Source organism: Condylostylus longicornis, unplaced genomic scaffold (assembly GCF_029603195.1).
Source record: "Condylostylus longicornis isolate FDR11 unplaced genomic scaffold, ASM2960319v2 ptg000013l, whole genome shotgun sequence".
NCBI lineage: Eukaryota > Metazoa > Arthropoda > Insecta > Diptera > Dolichopodidae > Condylostylus > Condylostylus longicornis.
In genome coordinates, this window is record NW_026577982.1 from 6,075,679 (window position 1) to 6,090,251 (window position 14,573).

Genomic DNA, 14,573 nt, shown 5'->3' on the forward strand with positions numbered 1-14,573 from the left:
TTAATTTCGATATAATCGCATATAGTTACATTTTATATAAATGCAAATATATTATAAAGACTCATAAAATACTTCAAAGAGACATTCTTAATACAAGAAAATTCCCAAGTCGATATATAATTTAAGCTGATTTATATGATATGTTGATAATATTTTGTAATATATGAAATGAAACAAAGGGGTTTCTATATCTACCATATAAGAGAAATTTGATAATTTTTATACACAAAAAAAATTCTACTTAACTATTTCATAGTTAATATGTTCTTTAGCAATATTTACATATATAAACGAATTCTATATTATAAGTATATAAATATTAAGAGAAATAAGCAAAAAATATAATATCAAAGAATTTTAATAATCTATATATTGTATGTACATACGTACATAATGAAATATAGCAGAAATTCTCATCATTTTCATGTTATACTTACATTGGTTATGGATCAAAAAATTTAGAAGAAAGCATTGAACTGAAAGGATAATAATATTTTGTTTGGTTTTTATAATTTTCTGTTTTCCAAATTTTTGTTTTCTTATTATTATTGACAGTAAAAATAACTTTATTATCCTTTCTTTTCATTATTAATTTACTTAAATAAGTTTTCATTTCTACTTAAAATAAATTTAAATTTAATAAACTTATTTAACTGACATACAAAGTTGATAATATAATTTTACGTAAATAAATAAATTAATATTTTATATAAATAGTTATCCGACTCTTTTACAATTTATTCATAATATGTATGAATAAATTGTAAAAGTTTATTATTTTTAGCTTTTATAGGTCTATCGATCATCTGTAATTTGCTTTGTTTAATAATCATATGAGATATGGGGTGACAATTTTCTCTTAACCCTTGTAGTCATAGCTTGTAAAATTATATTTATTGTCAACTTCTTAAATCGAAATTGGAGGAATCTTTTGACTTCCGCTGACGTTAGAAGAAAAGACTTTCCTTCTTCCAAAGTGAAATACCGTGAACAAATGCAATACAATAAAATTTAAATTTGAAAAATTCTTGTGCAAATTCTTGGCAAATTTTTAAGCTCGTGTTTCTCGTAACCAGTATATATAAAGTAGAAGTTTGAAATTTTAACCGTATCATATTGTTCGTAAACGACTTACTCCTCTTAAAACTATACCATAAGACGAGGCTTAGTACAAATAAATCCGCCCAATTCCAATAAATCAATGAAGTATAATACAGCCCAAATAACACGATTTATGTGAAAATACCAGAAAAATTTACCGACATAGGATTCCAATTGTATTCACAAATACACATACTTCTATAGAGAAATGGAATTTTTATATTTTACCTCAACTTTAAATTGTAATTACTTGTATTTCTCTGCAAATAATAATTAACACTGTATAAGAAATTTAATAGAATTTTGTCTGAATTTGTACAAATGTGTAATATGTTTTTTGTTTTATTTTATTTTACCCTTGCACTATACCAACTAAGTTCTATTGTCATTTTTACAAATAAAAATAATTATTTGTTATACAAGTCTAGACTTTTTTACTTAATAGTAAAATATCAGCTTATCTAGATTTTAATATATATATGAATGTATACAAAATTGTAATAATGTAAAAGAAATTCTACGATTACACTATTTTGAAATCATATTGATGAGTAAGAATCAACGAAATTTCAAATAATAAATATGAAAATTCTATACATTTTCATATACACATAGAATAGGTACATATATAAGGATTAGTGAATACTTACAAGTGTAAAATTTTTCTAGTTTTACAATTAATTTTGTTATGTTGATTTGTTGAAATTATTTGTATATGATTTTTTTAAAATATTCTTTGATATAGTGTCATTTGACAAATTAGTTCAAAATAAGAAGGGCATATTATCTATTTTAAATACAAAAAGAAATTAAAATAATATTCTATTACTAAAGGTTTATGAAAAACTTAATAAAAGCAAGTTCATTGTCAGAAAAAAAGGGATATTGTTATTAAGTTGCAAATGCTTTTATTTTTATTTTCAACTCTAAGACGCAAATGCATCGTTAATTAATAGAAAAATTAATAGAAAACATAAATTATAAGTTTGTCTCATTCTAAAATTTCAATTCTTACATAATCTTCAAATATAAAAGTTACGACAGGGTTTAAGAATGCTCACTTTCATTGTGAAAATAATGACTAACACAAAAATTTACTGCATTTTAGATTTTTTTTAATGATTTTTAATAACACTAAAGATACATTAAATTTGATTTATTCAAAGCATCTAGAAAATATTTTAATTTCAACCCCCCCCCCCCCCATTTTATTGCTTATTGAAAATTAATTGTTTCAGAACTAAAATTTCAAACGAAAAAGCTCTCAAATATTTTATATCTAATAGCCATTCCTAGTTTAAAATTACTGATGAATCAAATTAATTGTTTTTCATTTTTAAACTGAAATTCTTAACTGCATTGTCATTTTCTATGATTTATGAAATGCGTTATATAATACTGCACCCTTTATTTTAAATAGGGGTCTTTATAGGTTCATAAAAAAATATGTATAAGAATTTAAAAAGTGATTTATTTTTTGACACAGATTTTGCTATTTTAGTACAATGATATGCTAATTTGTTTCGTACTATATGCACATATTAAATTAAAAGGATAAAAAAAATAACAATAGTGTTATCGTTAGTAATACCACAATTTTGATTTCTGAATTGAATATTTTTTAATTTAATGTATGGTGTGGTATCTTCGTTGTCCATATTATAAAATCAATTCTATAGAAATCTTTTTTAAAATAGAATTTTGTAATAGATTTAATTTTTTAAGTGGATTGGGAACATAACATAGGTACACCTAACATAAATTTAAAAATATTATATTGTGTCCCCTTTTTTATACTCTACATCTGAAGTTATAGTGAAGGGTATATTAGCTTTTGTATAAAATTTATGACCACATCTTCGTTAAGCTGTACGATCGCTCAGTTTTTCAAGAACAAATAAGGCAAACGTCACAAAATCTTCAGAATTTATTACTTTTCTACCATGGACGGCTGCAAGATTTTAATTAAACCATATTTCGAAGAATGGGTTCGGTTACTCAAGAAGATGTTTAGTAAAATTAATAATATTGTTTTTATAGATTATAGCAAGTATTAAATTTTACCTCAACTTTCCATTATTCTGTTATCTGCTAAAACTCTAAACTCTAACGGCTGTTAATAGTTATCACTGGTTTGATATCTGCTCCTGCTCTGCTCGTATGGTACATCTGTACATCATATTTCATTGTTCTTAGACTCTTTTTCTTATAAATTCTTTTCCTCTCTTTTTAAATTCTACTTTACTTTTTATCATATTTCAAAACTTAAGTGATCTCTTTATTTTCTCTCAATTGTTGCGTGTGAGTTTTCATAACGCATGAAAACGACGCATAATGCCCAACATTGCGACTGTTTACATTAGATAAAATATTTTCCAGCGTAATTTTTCCAAACTATTAATAAAATTTCCCCAAATTTACCAAATTTTGTAATTTAATAAAATAAAAAAAAAATGTAAATTTTTTGACCAAATGTCAGACTTTAAAATGGACAATTAATTTTAAACACTCAACTCCTTAAAACATATACATATGTACAAATTTAATAATAAATGAAAAAATTTTTTAAGGCAATGTAAATGTATAACTGGAATACAAATTTATGTAACTAAACGTCTTATTGTTTGCTGCTCATTTCCATGACTACCTATAAAAAAAAGAAACGAAAAAAATGAATACTCCGACTTGATATAAATCAAATGTGACTTTTACTCGGACATTAATCATTGAATATCCAAAACTATTATATGCAATATACGAGGACGATATAACAAAATTTTTTATCCCGTTCATTTTTATGTAATTTACGTGAAAAAGAAATATTGCGCATTTTTTTTCCCCCCTTCATACTAAAAATGTTTGCAATGACAAAAAAAAAATTGAGCAGCTGTACGTTTCTATTTTTTAATATTTCTTTCTTTTAGTCCTTATATAGTAAAAAGTTAACTTTACATTTAAAAAAATAACACCCAAAAAAAAAATTTTAAAATAAAATTCTTATAAATATGAAATTAAATTTAAAATGTAAGTAAAGTTTTTCCACTTTTTGTTCATTTGTTCAACACACAGACACTCACTCAATTCAACAACGTTTTATTTAGTGTTCGTGAATTTTTCTTTTTTTTTTCTGTTAAATATTTTTAAAGTTCTAAAATTATAAGTTCGTTTGGTTGGTTGTTTCTTGTTTTTCTATACTTTCTTTTGTTATTATTTCTATTCTGATTATTATGCAGGTCACATTCTTGTCTGCATTATTCTAAGCTTTCTTTTAAAAAAAATGAAAAGAGAAAAAAGTACTTCATGGAACTGTGAATGCATTGTTGAAAAAAAAACGTTGCATATAGTTTTTGTAGTGGTAACAAAAAAAAATAAAAGAAAAAGGAAAATTACTTTAAAACTTTTGTAAAAAAATAAATGGTATAATAAGGACATACGATTGATCGAATAAACTCTAGGATACTTAAATCGTGTACATTTCCAAAGGGAATAATAACGATTTGTAGATAACAGTGTTGTAGTTTTATTATGAAAAATTATTTTATTTAATTACGTAAATCAAAATGCATAGTTCTTGATTAGGTTCCACTTAATATTTTAATATACACTAATCAGTTTCAAATCAGGCAAAAATCCAATCCAAGAAATTTCTCCCTTTTTATATAAATCGCTATTTTGTTTTTGGTAATTTCATTTCAGAAATATTAAATTTATAGAATATATTTGAAGCTTAACTAAAATTATTCTCGTCCAATTCTTATTAAAAAATAATTTTTATAAAATTTCATGACTTTGTTATTTTTGCTATATTATGCACTACAGAAAATCCTGTTCAAAGTTTTGCCCAATTTTTAATTAATAATGAGATCAAAACAACTATCTTCTTAGTTATTTCTTACTAATGATGCAAAATCAAAAACAGATCACAATTCTAAAGAATTTTAAAAATTACTGAAAAATTCCTATTTCAAAAATATCGGATTTTAGTAAATTTTCACCGAATATAAGCCACAACTTTTTAAAAAGGACACGCCACATTATTATTAAATTATTTTGAGAATAATTTTTTTCATCAATTTCCTTTACGTGGCATTTCTCCGAAACTGATTGCAACAACGAATTCCTTTCCAATATGATATTGTTTTTCATAAAAGTAAGAATTAGTAGCCACTCTTATTAAAACTATGGAATAATCTTCAACAAAATAAATATCCTTAAATTATTTTATTCGAATTTCCGCAATTACAATTTCATAATCCTTTTTCAAGAATAAACACAATGTTTTTTTTTTTTCTTTCTCTAGTTTTCATATCTTGTTTTACAAAAAGGAAAAATATAAGAAATTTCTTCATTTTTGTTAAAAAAAAAAATTTAATGGGTTCATTGCAACAGAACGTTGAAATCCTTTTTATTTTCCACTTTATAAAAGAAAACAAAAATGAAAAACACAAAAGTTTTTTTTTTTTATTTTAATTTATTTGAATTAAAAAAAAATAATTTTTTTTTTTATAAATAAAAGTAGCGAACCCATGTGACTAAAAGTTTAAATTTAGAAAAAGAGCAACTTTTTTCTCCTCCCTACTTTCTTTTTGTGGAAAATTATTATCATTGTTGTATAAAGAAAAAAAAAATTTCAAATTTAAAGTTTAAATCACACCATATTCTTTCTTATATGCGAGTACATATCAGGACTTTTTATTTCCAAAATACTCGTAACATTTGTATGCTTGCATCTACTACATTGTTAAAATTTCTACTATTTCTGGTTATTTTGTTAAATTTCGATTCGGTGCATTTAAAAAAAAAAACAAAATGGGGAAAAATTTAATAGTTAAAAAATCTAAAATCTAAAATAATGTATTCTAATATTGTATAATTTTACTAAATATAACAAAAAACAAAAAAAAATAGAATTTTATGTAGTACAAAAAAATTGAAAAGATTTATTATTCATGGTGTATAAATCCTGAGCAACTAAAAAACAAAAAGGGAATGGCAAAAAATTCGAATGAAACCATTTATCGTAAATATAACAGAAAAAACTAAATCGGAAATAAAATAAAATGACACTGTTGAAATAAATTTTAATAGTACAAAATAGTAGTTTAGAAAAACCATGTATAAAAATAAATTCGAATAAAATTGAAAAAAAAAAATATTTTAGTTTTCTATCAACAAAATATTTAAAAAATTTGGAATGAATAAATAATATTTAATGTTGACACCTATATAATTTCGATAATAAATGTAGATTGTGTGTATATGTAAGTATGTCATAAAAATTGTATGATACAATTTAATTATATAAAATGTCTTGTAAATTTAATTCTCTTTATTAACATTTTAAGTTTTATTAGATTTGTAAGTGCCATTCTAGTGTATTATGGAATACATTTAATTCTATACTGACTAAGTGATTGCTTATTACCGTATTTAAATGAATTCCGAAAAAAATATTAAAATTCAAATACAAATCTTTTGAGTAGAGTATTGTATTAAACGATGAAGTGAAATTAATCAACCATTTCTCTATGAAAAGAACAAGACTTGACCAAAATCTTTTATATTAGATAAATTTACAGAAAAAAATTGAGGTAAATTGAGAAGAATTGCTTAAAAAATATGAAGATTTAAGTTACGATATTATACTTGGTGTTTAAGTTTAAAATTTTAAATATAAAGCTGAAGGAAACGGAATATTAAAATAAACACCAAAAATTTTAATAAAAATTATGTGGTAATTGTGTCTTCTTATTGCAATCATTCATTTAATCATTTGGTTCTAAAAAGTTGTAATTTAAGAAAACAGTTTAATGCTAAAATACACTATTAGGAAGTAAGCAAAATTATTAGAAAAATAAAATATTAACTCCAAATTAATTTATGATTGAAATCGACCTTGTTTTAGAATCTAACTTATGTAAATTGAAAAATTTTTTTTAATATTGAAACGAGTAAAGTTTTCTTTATGATAAACAAACAAAAGACCTTGGGGATTATTCAATAAAAAATACTTAAAATACATATTTTGTAATATTCTAGTAAATTCTCTATGTATATACATTTTTTTTGTTCGTTTTCTATCCTACACGATTTTTCCTATAAAAAAAATACTCAAACTCATAAAAATTTTCAATACCATAATTTCATTTTATGAATTATCGTATATTGATGGGGTCTTTATAACATTATTTTTCATCTAGAATCTTATAATCTTTGATATTATTAAATAATCACGAAATTTAAATATGTAATCATTATAGATTTCATTTGATATGACTAATACCAATAATAAAAGAAATTCTTTTTCACTCTCCATACCATTGATGTAGAATGTTGGTGGTTTATATGTTTTATGCATTAAGGTTTTCAAGTTTGAAATAGAAAATTTGTAAATTTATTTTGAATTTAAAATTTTTAGAAAATTTCATTTGAATTACATTTATATCGAATGTATGTAAATGAAAAACATTTAATTACACTGCTAAAATAGAATAATCAAATAAGATTTAAAATAAAATTTTTGATAAAAAAAATTTATTGTAAAAAATATATTTTCTACATTAATTTTTAGTACGAAAACTACATGCCTAAACTCACTTTGTTCAACAACAATCGTGATTCAGCTTCCAAGGGCAATGAAAACCATCTTATTATTACTCAATCGTAAAATATATTATGTCTATGTAGAAATATGAAAATTACCTAAGTTTCACCACAATAATAATAACATAAATAGAGTTGAGTTAAAAAATAATTCATCAAAATGATTCTAAAGCTCTGCAATAACAAAACGATCGTGTGATTAAAGATTTCCAGCAATATAACAGATTTATATAATAAGAATGAAATATAATAATAAAGGAGCGTAGCAAATGCTTGATAGAGTCTGTCAGATTTCCTCAATATATTTACTGTGATATATGGTTGAAATTATCCAAACAATCCAGAAAATTTACTTAAATTTTACTTTATTAAAGGTCTTCTATTCAAAGAAAGAATCTTAATAAATTCCACTATCAATATATAACTGGTTTGTAGTACTCATTCGATGTGATTCAATAAAATTGATTGAAAGGCTTTTTCACTTAGTTTGTGTTCGAAACAAACAAATAAATTAAATTTGCTATAAAAAATTTCTTCTATATTATATTTTTTTTACTTAAACCAAACTACTAACAAAAACAAATATTTATTTCAAAACTTGTAAGATACCATTAAAAAAAAATTTTTTTTAAAAACTACTTTTTAACTACTTTTTTTCTCCCAAAAAAAAAAAAAAAAACTTACAGAATAATGCTGAATTTAATCAATTAAATCAATCAATCAATAAAAATTCGATTGCTTCTTTACAAATTTTACCATATCCTGTTAATTTTTTTTCTATTTTCCATTGCTCTTATATAGTAACAGAATAAAAGTATGTATAAAGCTCCATACAATAGGACCGAAATAAATAACCTATGTTGACTATAAATTTTGATTTTCGAAAATCAAATCAAAACTTATGACGTTTAATATAACAAGCTATGAATCAGCTTTAAAAAATTCTTTGATATAATTAATTGTTTTCGGATTTGATCTCGCTGCTTTCCTTTGCTTCCTCTCTTTGCTTTGGTATAGTAATCAATTCTCTGATTTCATTACTCTTTGTTGTGGTGGTTACAAGAATAAATTTTTTTTTACCGTATTATGCTCAACTAATACTCATTTCGGCACATTGCTGTTGTCTACCATATAGTTGTCAGAATTGATCAAAAAAATTATGATTCTCGTTCTTATATCAGTAAACAAAGAAAAATTTTTTCTCATTATTTTTGTACCTGGCATTACTTCCGTTCGATCTTACGCTACTTGAGACAGTGTTTCAAGATATTCAGTTTTTATAAAGGAGAGAAAAAATTATATTAAAAAAAATTTCAATAAAGCAAAAAAAAAAAAAAAATATTTTAAGTAAATAAGATTTTTTTTTTTAAGATTTTTTCTTACACATACTTTTATCATTTATACTCAAAGTTTTTTTGAATTAAGTAATTTATAGGATATACGAGTATATTAATACTTATATGCGAATCTAGTCTGTTCAAATAAAAATTTAAGTCTGCAATTTAGCTCACTTCTTTGAAATGATTATTAGAGATAATAGTATTGTATACATGTACCTATATATGTATATATATATATGGATATAGAAAGCTGAGCTAGAACGATATCCGAATATTTATGTATTATACGAGTAAAAGAACCGGCCTAAAAATATATAACGAGTCTTATATATTTATATTTTAATATATATGCCTAGTAGCACTGCAATTTATAATAATTATCCGAGCTATTTTTTTCATTTTGAGAATTGACTGTGCAAACTTCTATTTGAAGCACTCCTCTTAAGTCATTCTTTCGAAAAATAACTTTTGCATTATGCTATAATATTGCCTATAGAAATAATTCTGTATTGCAACAGAAATTAAATATTTAAATTTCTGAAAATAATAACTCTCAGACTCAACTATGTTGTTGTAATAAAGCAAAATTTAGAATTAATTCAAACTTAAACTATAACTCACCATCATTATTTAATTTAAAATAATTTGACTGTAACACAGGAATTTTTACCCGAATTTGAACTTTATTCGAATTTCTTATTGCTTCCTCTATATCAAATCCACACATTTCAATCTTTTATATGCGTTAATCCGTTCAAATATTGAAAAATACCAATAATTTTGATTGAAATTTTAACCATTTTTTTTTATTAAAATTTTCTTTTTTTCTCACTATTTTCACCTATCTTACTATTTTTTGATAAGAATCTTTTTTTTAAATGCAATTTTCCTTACCACAATTTTCATTAATTTTTTCCATATTTTTTGTTATTGTAACCTTTATTACATGAGCATAAAAGTTTTCCGCAAACTTTAAATTTTTATAACATCAAAAATATAAAATTGAAATGCTGATAAAATTGTAATAATTTTTTTTTTCATAATACAAGCATAAAAGTTTATGATTTTATATTTAAAGCGAAAATATTCCGATCGCCACTGATAAAAATTCTTTTATATACGGACAAAATATAAAGCATATATTTACATAAATAAATGTAGGAACCTTAAGTACACATATACATATATGCACATACCTACATAATAGATAAAGAGTACGTTTAATATATAAACTTTACCATTAACAGTGTATGTATGTAGAATACACAGAGAAAAAAAAAACATGAAGAAAATGCAAAAATACTGACAGAAAAATTGTTTTACCTACCGTCATCATAAAAATAAAATGCAAAAATTTTTATTTTTTCTGTTTTTTTTTTTTGCATTCCAAAATTTTTTTTTTTGTTAATTTTTTCTTTCTGTTTTTTTTTTTTTTTGTTGTATAAACCTTGCGATTTTAAAATGAGTAAAATTGCATACTTTTACTGTTATTGCTTGTATATTTTGTTCCTATAAACAAGCAATAACGGTAGAGGATTTTTTTTAACTGTTGTTGATAAGGAATGTAATCACTGTTATAATTTTCTTTTTTTTTATTATTTTTTATGTTTATTCTTTTTTTCATATTGTTACTGTTTCTTTTTTAATACATTTTGTTATTTAAGCTACAAAATTGTTGGTTTTTTTTTTCTAGTTTTATGTTATCATTATTGTAATTGTTACAGTTAAATTTTTTCTCTCTACATACCTGTATATATACATAAATGTATATATATATGTAGAGAAATATATTTGTGTACTTAAACAAAAAACTAACATTGTTTATTTTCTTCCTTTTTATCTAACTGTATTTTACCGCAATATTTTCTTCCTAATATTAAACTTTATTCATATATTCAGTATAACACTTATAACTGTATGTATGATGGTAATACATCGATAATTTTCTACTTTACATGATTGGTTTTTGTTTTTTGTTGTTACACCTTTTACTGAAATTCGTATAATGTTATTTCTATTGATTAATCTTTATGTATACATACATACATATTCTTAGTAATATTATAATTCACCGTTAAAGGTTTTTATTTGTTTGTTGCCCGTTTTTGAATTTATAATTTCATTTTTACCTTAGTTTTTACTCTACTGGTTTCGTGAATTATTGCCCCCCTTTTGTTGTTAAAAATATTCTAATGGAAGTTTGTATAATTGTATAGTTAGAAAAAATTAATAAATTTTCTTAGTTTCCGTGAAAATAGAAATTTAGTTAGAAAAAAGTAATGTTAATTTGGAAAAGTTTTAATAATGTTGTATTATACTTTTAAGCCTTTTTTTATTTGAACGTAATCAGTGTTGCAAGTTTGTATTGATTGAGATTGTTTTGTAACTTTAAAAACGGTTCAATGAAATTATATTGAAAATCCAGAAATTCTGTTTTATAGCTTGTTATCAGCAAATCTTCATAAATTTAAATTAGAAACTATAAATTTAAAACTATTTTAGAAGTTATTGTTGTAAGTTATAACAGTTGGCAGTCCAAATATCATTGACGGTCATGTAATTTTTTTACATTTCTAGTCTATGGTATTTCTTTGACCGCCAAAGCTAAAATTTTTAAAGTATTTGCCATGAGCCTCCAAACATATGGAAATTTACTCAAGTTAAGAGGCACACAATGCTTCTACTGTGCAAAATAAAATAAAATAAATTTTTAATCAATATTTTAAAACGGCAACACTGATTTACAACAATGAATTTTTGTTTCGCTGCAACATAATATTTTTTTTTTCTTTTATGTTTTTACTAGTTCTTATTATGCTTTTGATTAAATGCAAAATGAAACTTAATATGCTTTTTTATGTATCTATGTATATATATTTATTATGTAAATATTATTATGCATGTGTATGTCCAATGTCAAAATCAATCCTTTTCAAAATAACTATAAAAAACAAAAAAAAAAAAAAAACAAAATATTTTTCGTTCATATTTTCTCTTTCCTTACTAATTTTTCTTTTTTTCTTATTTTTCTTTACTTCTTTTTCTAAAAAAACAAAAAAAAAACAAATTTTACTTACAGTTCAGTTACTTAAACCTGTGTATAAAAAACAATGGTCAGTTCAACATTGACAACAATTGTTTCAGGATCGGCAGCAAATCATAATCATCACTATCAGAGGCCAACGCATACAACCGGTGGTGGAAGAAATTTTTATTTTGCTACAACAAGTATAGGTGGTGGTAGCGGTGCTGGTAGTACAAGTAGTATCGGCGGTAATAGTAATACAAGTTTAGGTGGTGGTATTAGTGGTAGTGGTAGCGGTAACAGTGATAGTGGTAGTGATCCAAAAACAACAATAATTGAATCAGATAGTACAACTAGTTGTGGTATCGGTGGTAATAATAATAGTAGTACTAGTGGTATTGGTGGTTCAAGTAGTTTAAGTGGTAATAGTACCGGAACCACAAGTGGTATCGGAACAAGTGGAGGAAGCATTACAAATAATTCATATAAATATCAGCCATTACCGCAGCACGCACCAATAAATTCCTCGAATATAAGGTAAATTTTTAATTTTTTTTTTTATATTTATATATCAAACGTATAACAATATGTATAAAATATAATATGAATTCATGTAAATCAATACAATGTATATATGTATGTATAACTTATGTATATAAGGATTGTATGAAAACTTTGTATTTGTACGTGTTTATATTGAAAATGATTTTAAACTTGCATGTTTAGGAAATATCACGTTTCTAGTGAAATATGCAAAATAAATGCATTTCATTTTGGTTTTCTTTCTTCTCTATTTTTTTTTTTTGTTTGTTCCTTTTTGGTGGGTGAATCTTAAACTGCAAAAGTACAAAAATAATGAATATTTTATTGTACATACATGGACATAGGGTTAAAAACATTAAAATTGGTGTTACTATATGATAGAATTGTTTATAAAAACTGAAATAAAAAAAAAAAGTAGAACAAAATAATTTTATGGTTTGTTGTATAACACACACGATTTTAATAGCATAATTAATATGAAAATTGCTGTTACTGTTAATAGAATGTTGAAAATTTCATTTTAAATATAAAAGCTATAAACATAATTTATGTGAGCTATGGAACATTAAATAGTTCAAAATTTAGGCCTAAATATATAAATATGTAATTATATTTTGAAATATAACAGAGTATACTCGTAATAGTTATAGAGAATTAAAAAAATATTCTTGTTCCTCATGCAAAATTTTTGTAGCAGTTTTATTAATTTTTATTGTTTATTTTAGCTTTCTAAAAGAGCAATTTATTTTTGTTTTATCTACAAAATATTGCTTGCATGCTAAACAACACCGAGGTAAATAGACGTTTCCAAACTGCGTAAAACGTCTAGAAGTTCGATTATAAGAAATAAAATCGATGAGTACTTTGAGTAATGCCTTTAATTGAATTTCTACATTCAGTTCAAGTTTTTTATTTCTTAAAATATCAAAAAAATTCTTAGTTTGATTCTATTTTCACTGCTTTTGTAAAGTGACATAAATTCAATAATGCAATTTCCTTAGAACTTATTACACAGTGCCAATTTCTTTTAAAATTATTGAAAACTTAAAATTGTCAAAATTTCTACGTAAGAAAACTTTTTAAAAAAAAAAATTTATGATGTCGTTTTTAATCTTGTTTAATTCCTTTTAAAACTTTTATTTTAAATTGAACTTTAAATTTTCTTCAGATATGTTGATATGCATACATAATATAACTATAGATAAGAAAAACCAAAAATTTGAAAAAAACAAAAAATTTGTTTTTCATTTTAATGAGGAATTCAAGACAAATTAAGCTGTATAGTGTGAAGAAGCAAAGAAGAATTCTAAAAAGATATATTTTTCCTGTGCATTATTGCTGTCAGGATATGGCAATTATAACATAGGATTTTAAAATATGTTTACCACGAGAATTTAAAATTTTTGGAACTTTATTAAAATCAAGCTCTCGTCAAAAATATATCAAAATCGAAGGATGACCCAGTCACAAAATATCGAATTTTCAACTCATACTATTCATAGAATGAAGCCCTTAAGCGACGACTGCACATTACAGAGCCCTCGAAAATCTGGGGCACGCCCTACCGCATTCGTAAATACTCAACTTAAAAGTCTCCTTATGTTACTAATGCTCGGCTCAGGTTCTATAAAGACAGTTTTAGACCCAGTTCATTCCACTACTCGACCTCTTCATTTCCCAGGTTTTCTACGTATTTAACCACTCAACATTTACTAAAATTAAAATATAAAATAAAAATTGTACAAAACAAAATATAAAAACTTCTAACAAATTGTTATTATAACAACAAAATCTCTTTGTATAGTTAAAAACAAAGTTACCCAAGTCACGAATTTGATGAGAAAAATTTTTGAAATTTTTTTATTTTTAACAATTTTTCCTTGATTGCATGTGAACTGAAACCGTATGTATAAAATGTGCACAAAATGAGAGCATGAACAATACTTTTACATACAACAATT

At 23.8% G+C, this 14,573-nt stretch overlaps 1 protein-coding gene across 8 annotated transcripts in view; it reads left to right on the plus strand.

The window, feature by feature from the left end:
• Positions 1–14,573, plus strand: part of LOC129605537 (uncharacterized protein DDB_G0283357-like) — a 107,817-nt gene that overhangs the window by 59,084 nt on the left and 34,160 nt on the right. For all 8 annotated transcript variants that reach the window (XM_055515355.1, XM_055515356.1, XM_055515358.1 and 5 more), the window contains exon 2: positions 12,124–12,606. In XM_055515355.1, coding sequence (XP_055371330.1) covers positions 12,155–12,606 — 452 coding nt within the window. In that variant the 5' untranslated portion in view covers positions 12,124–12,154. The remainder of the gene's footprint in view (positions 1–12,123; positions 12,607–14,573) is intronic.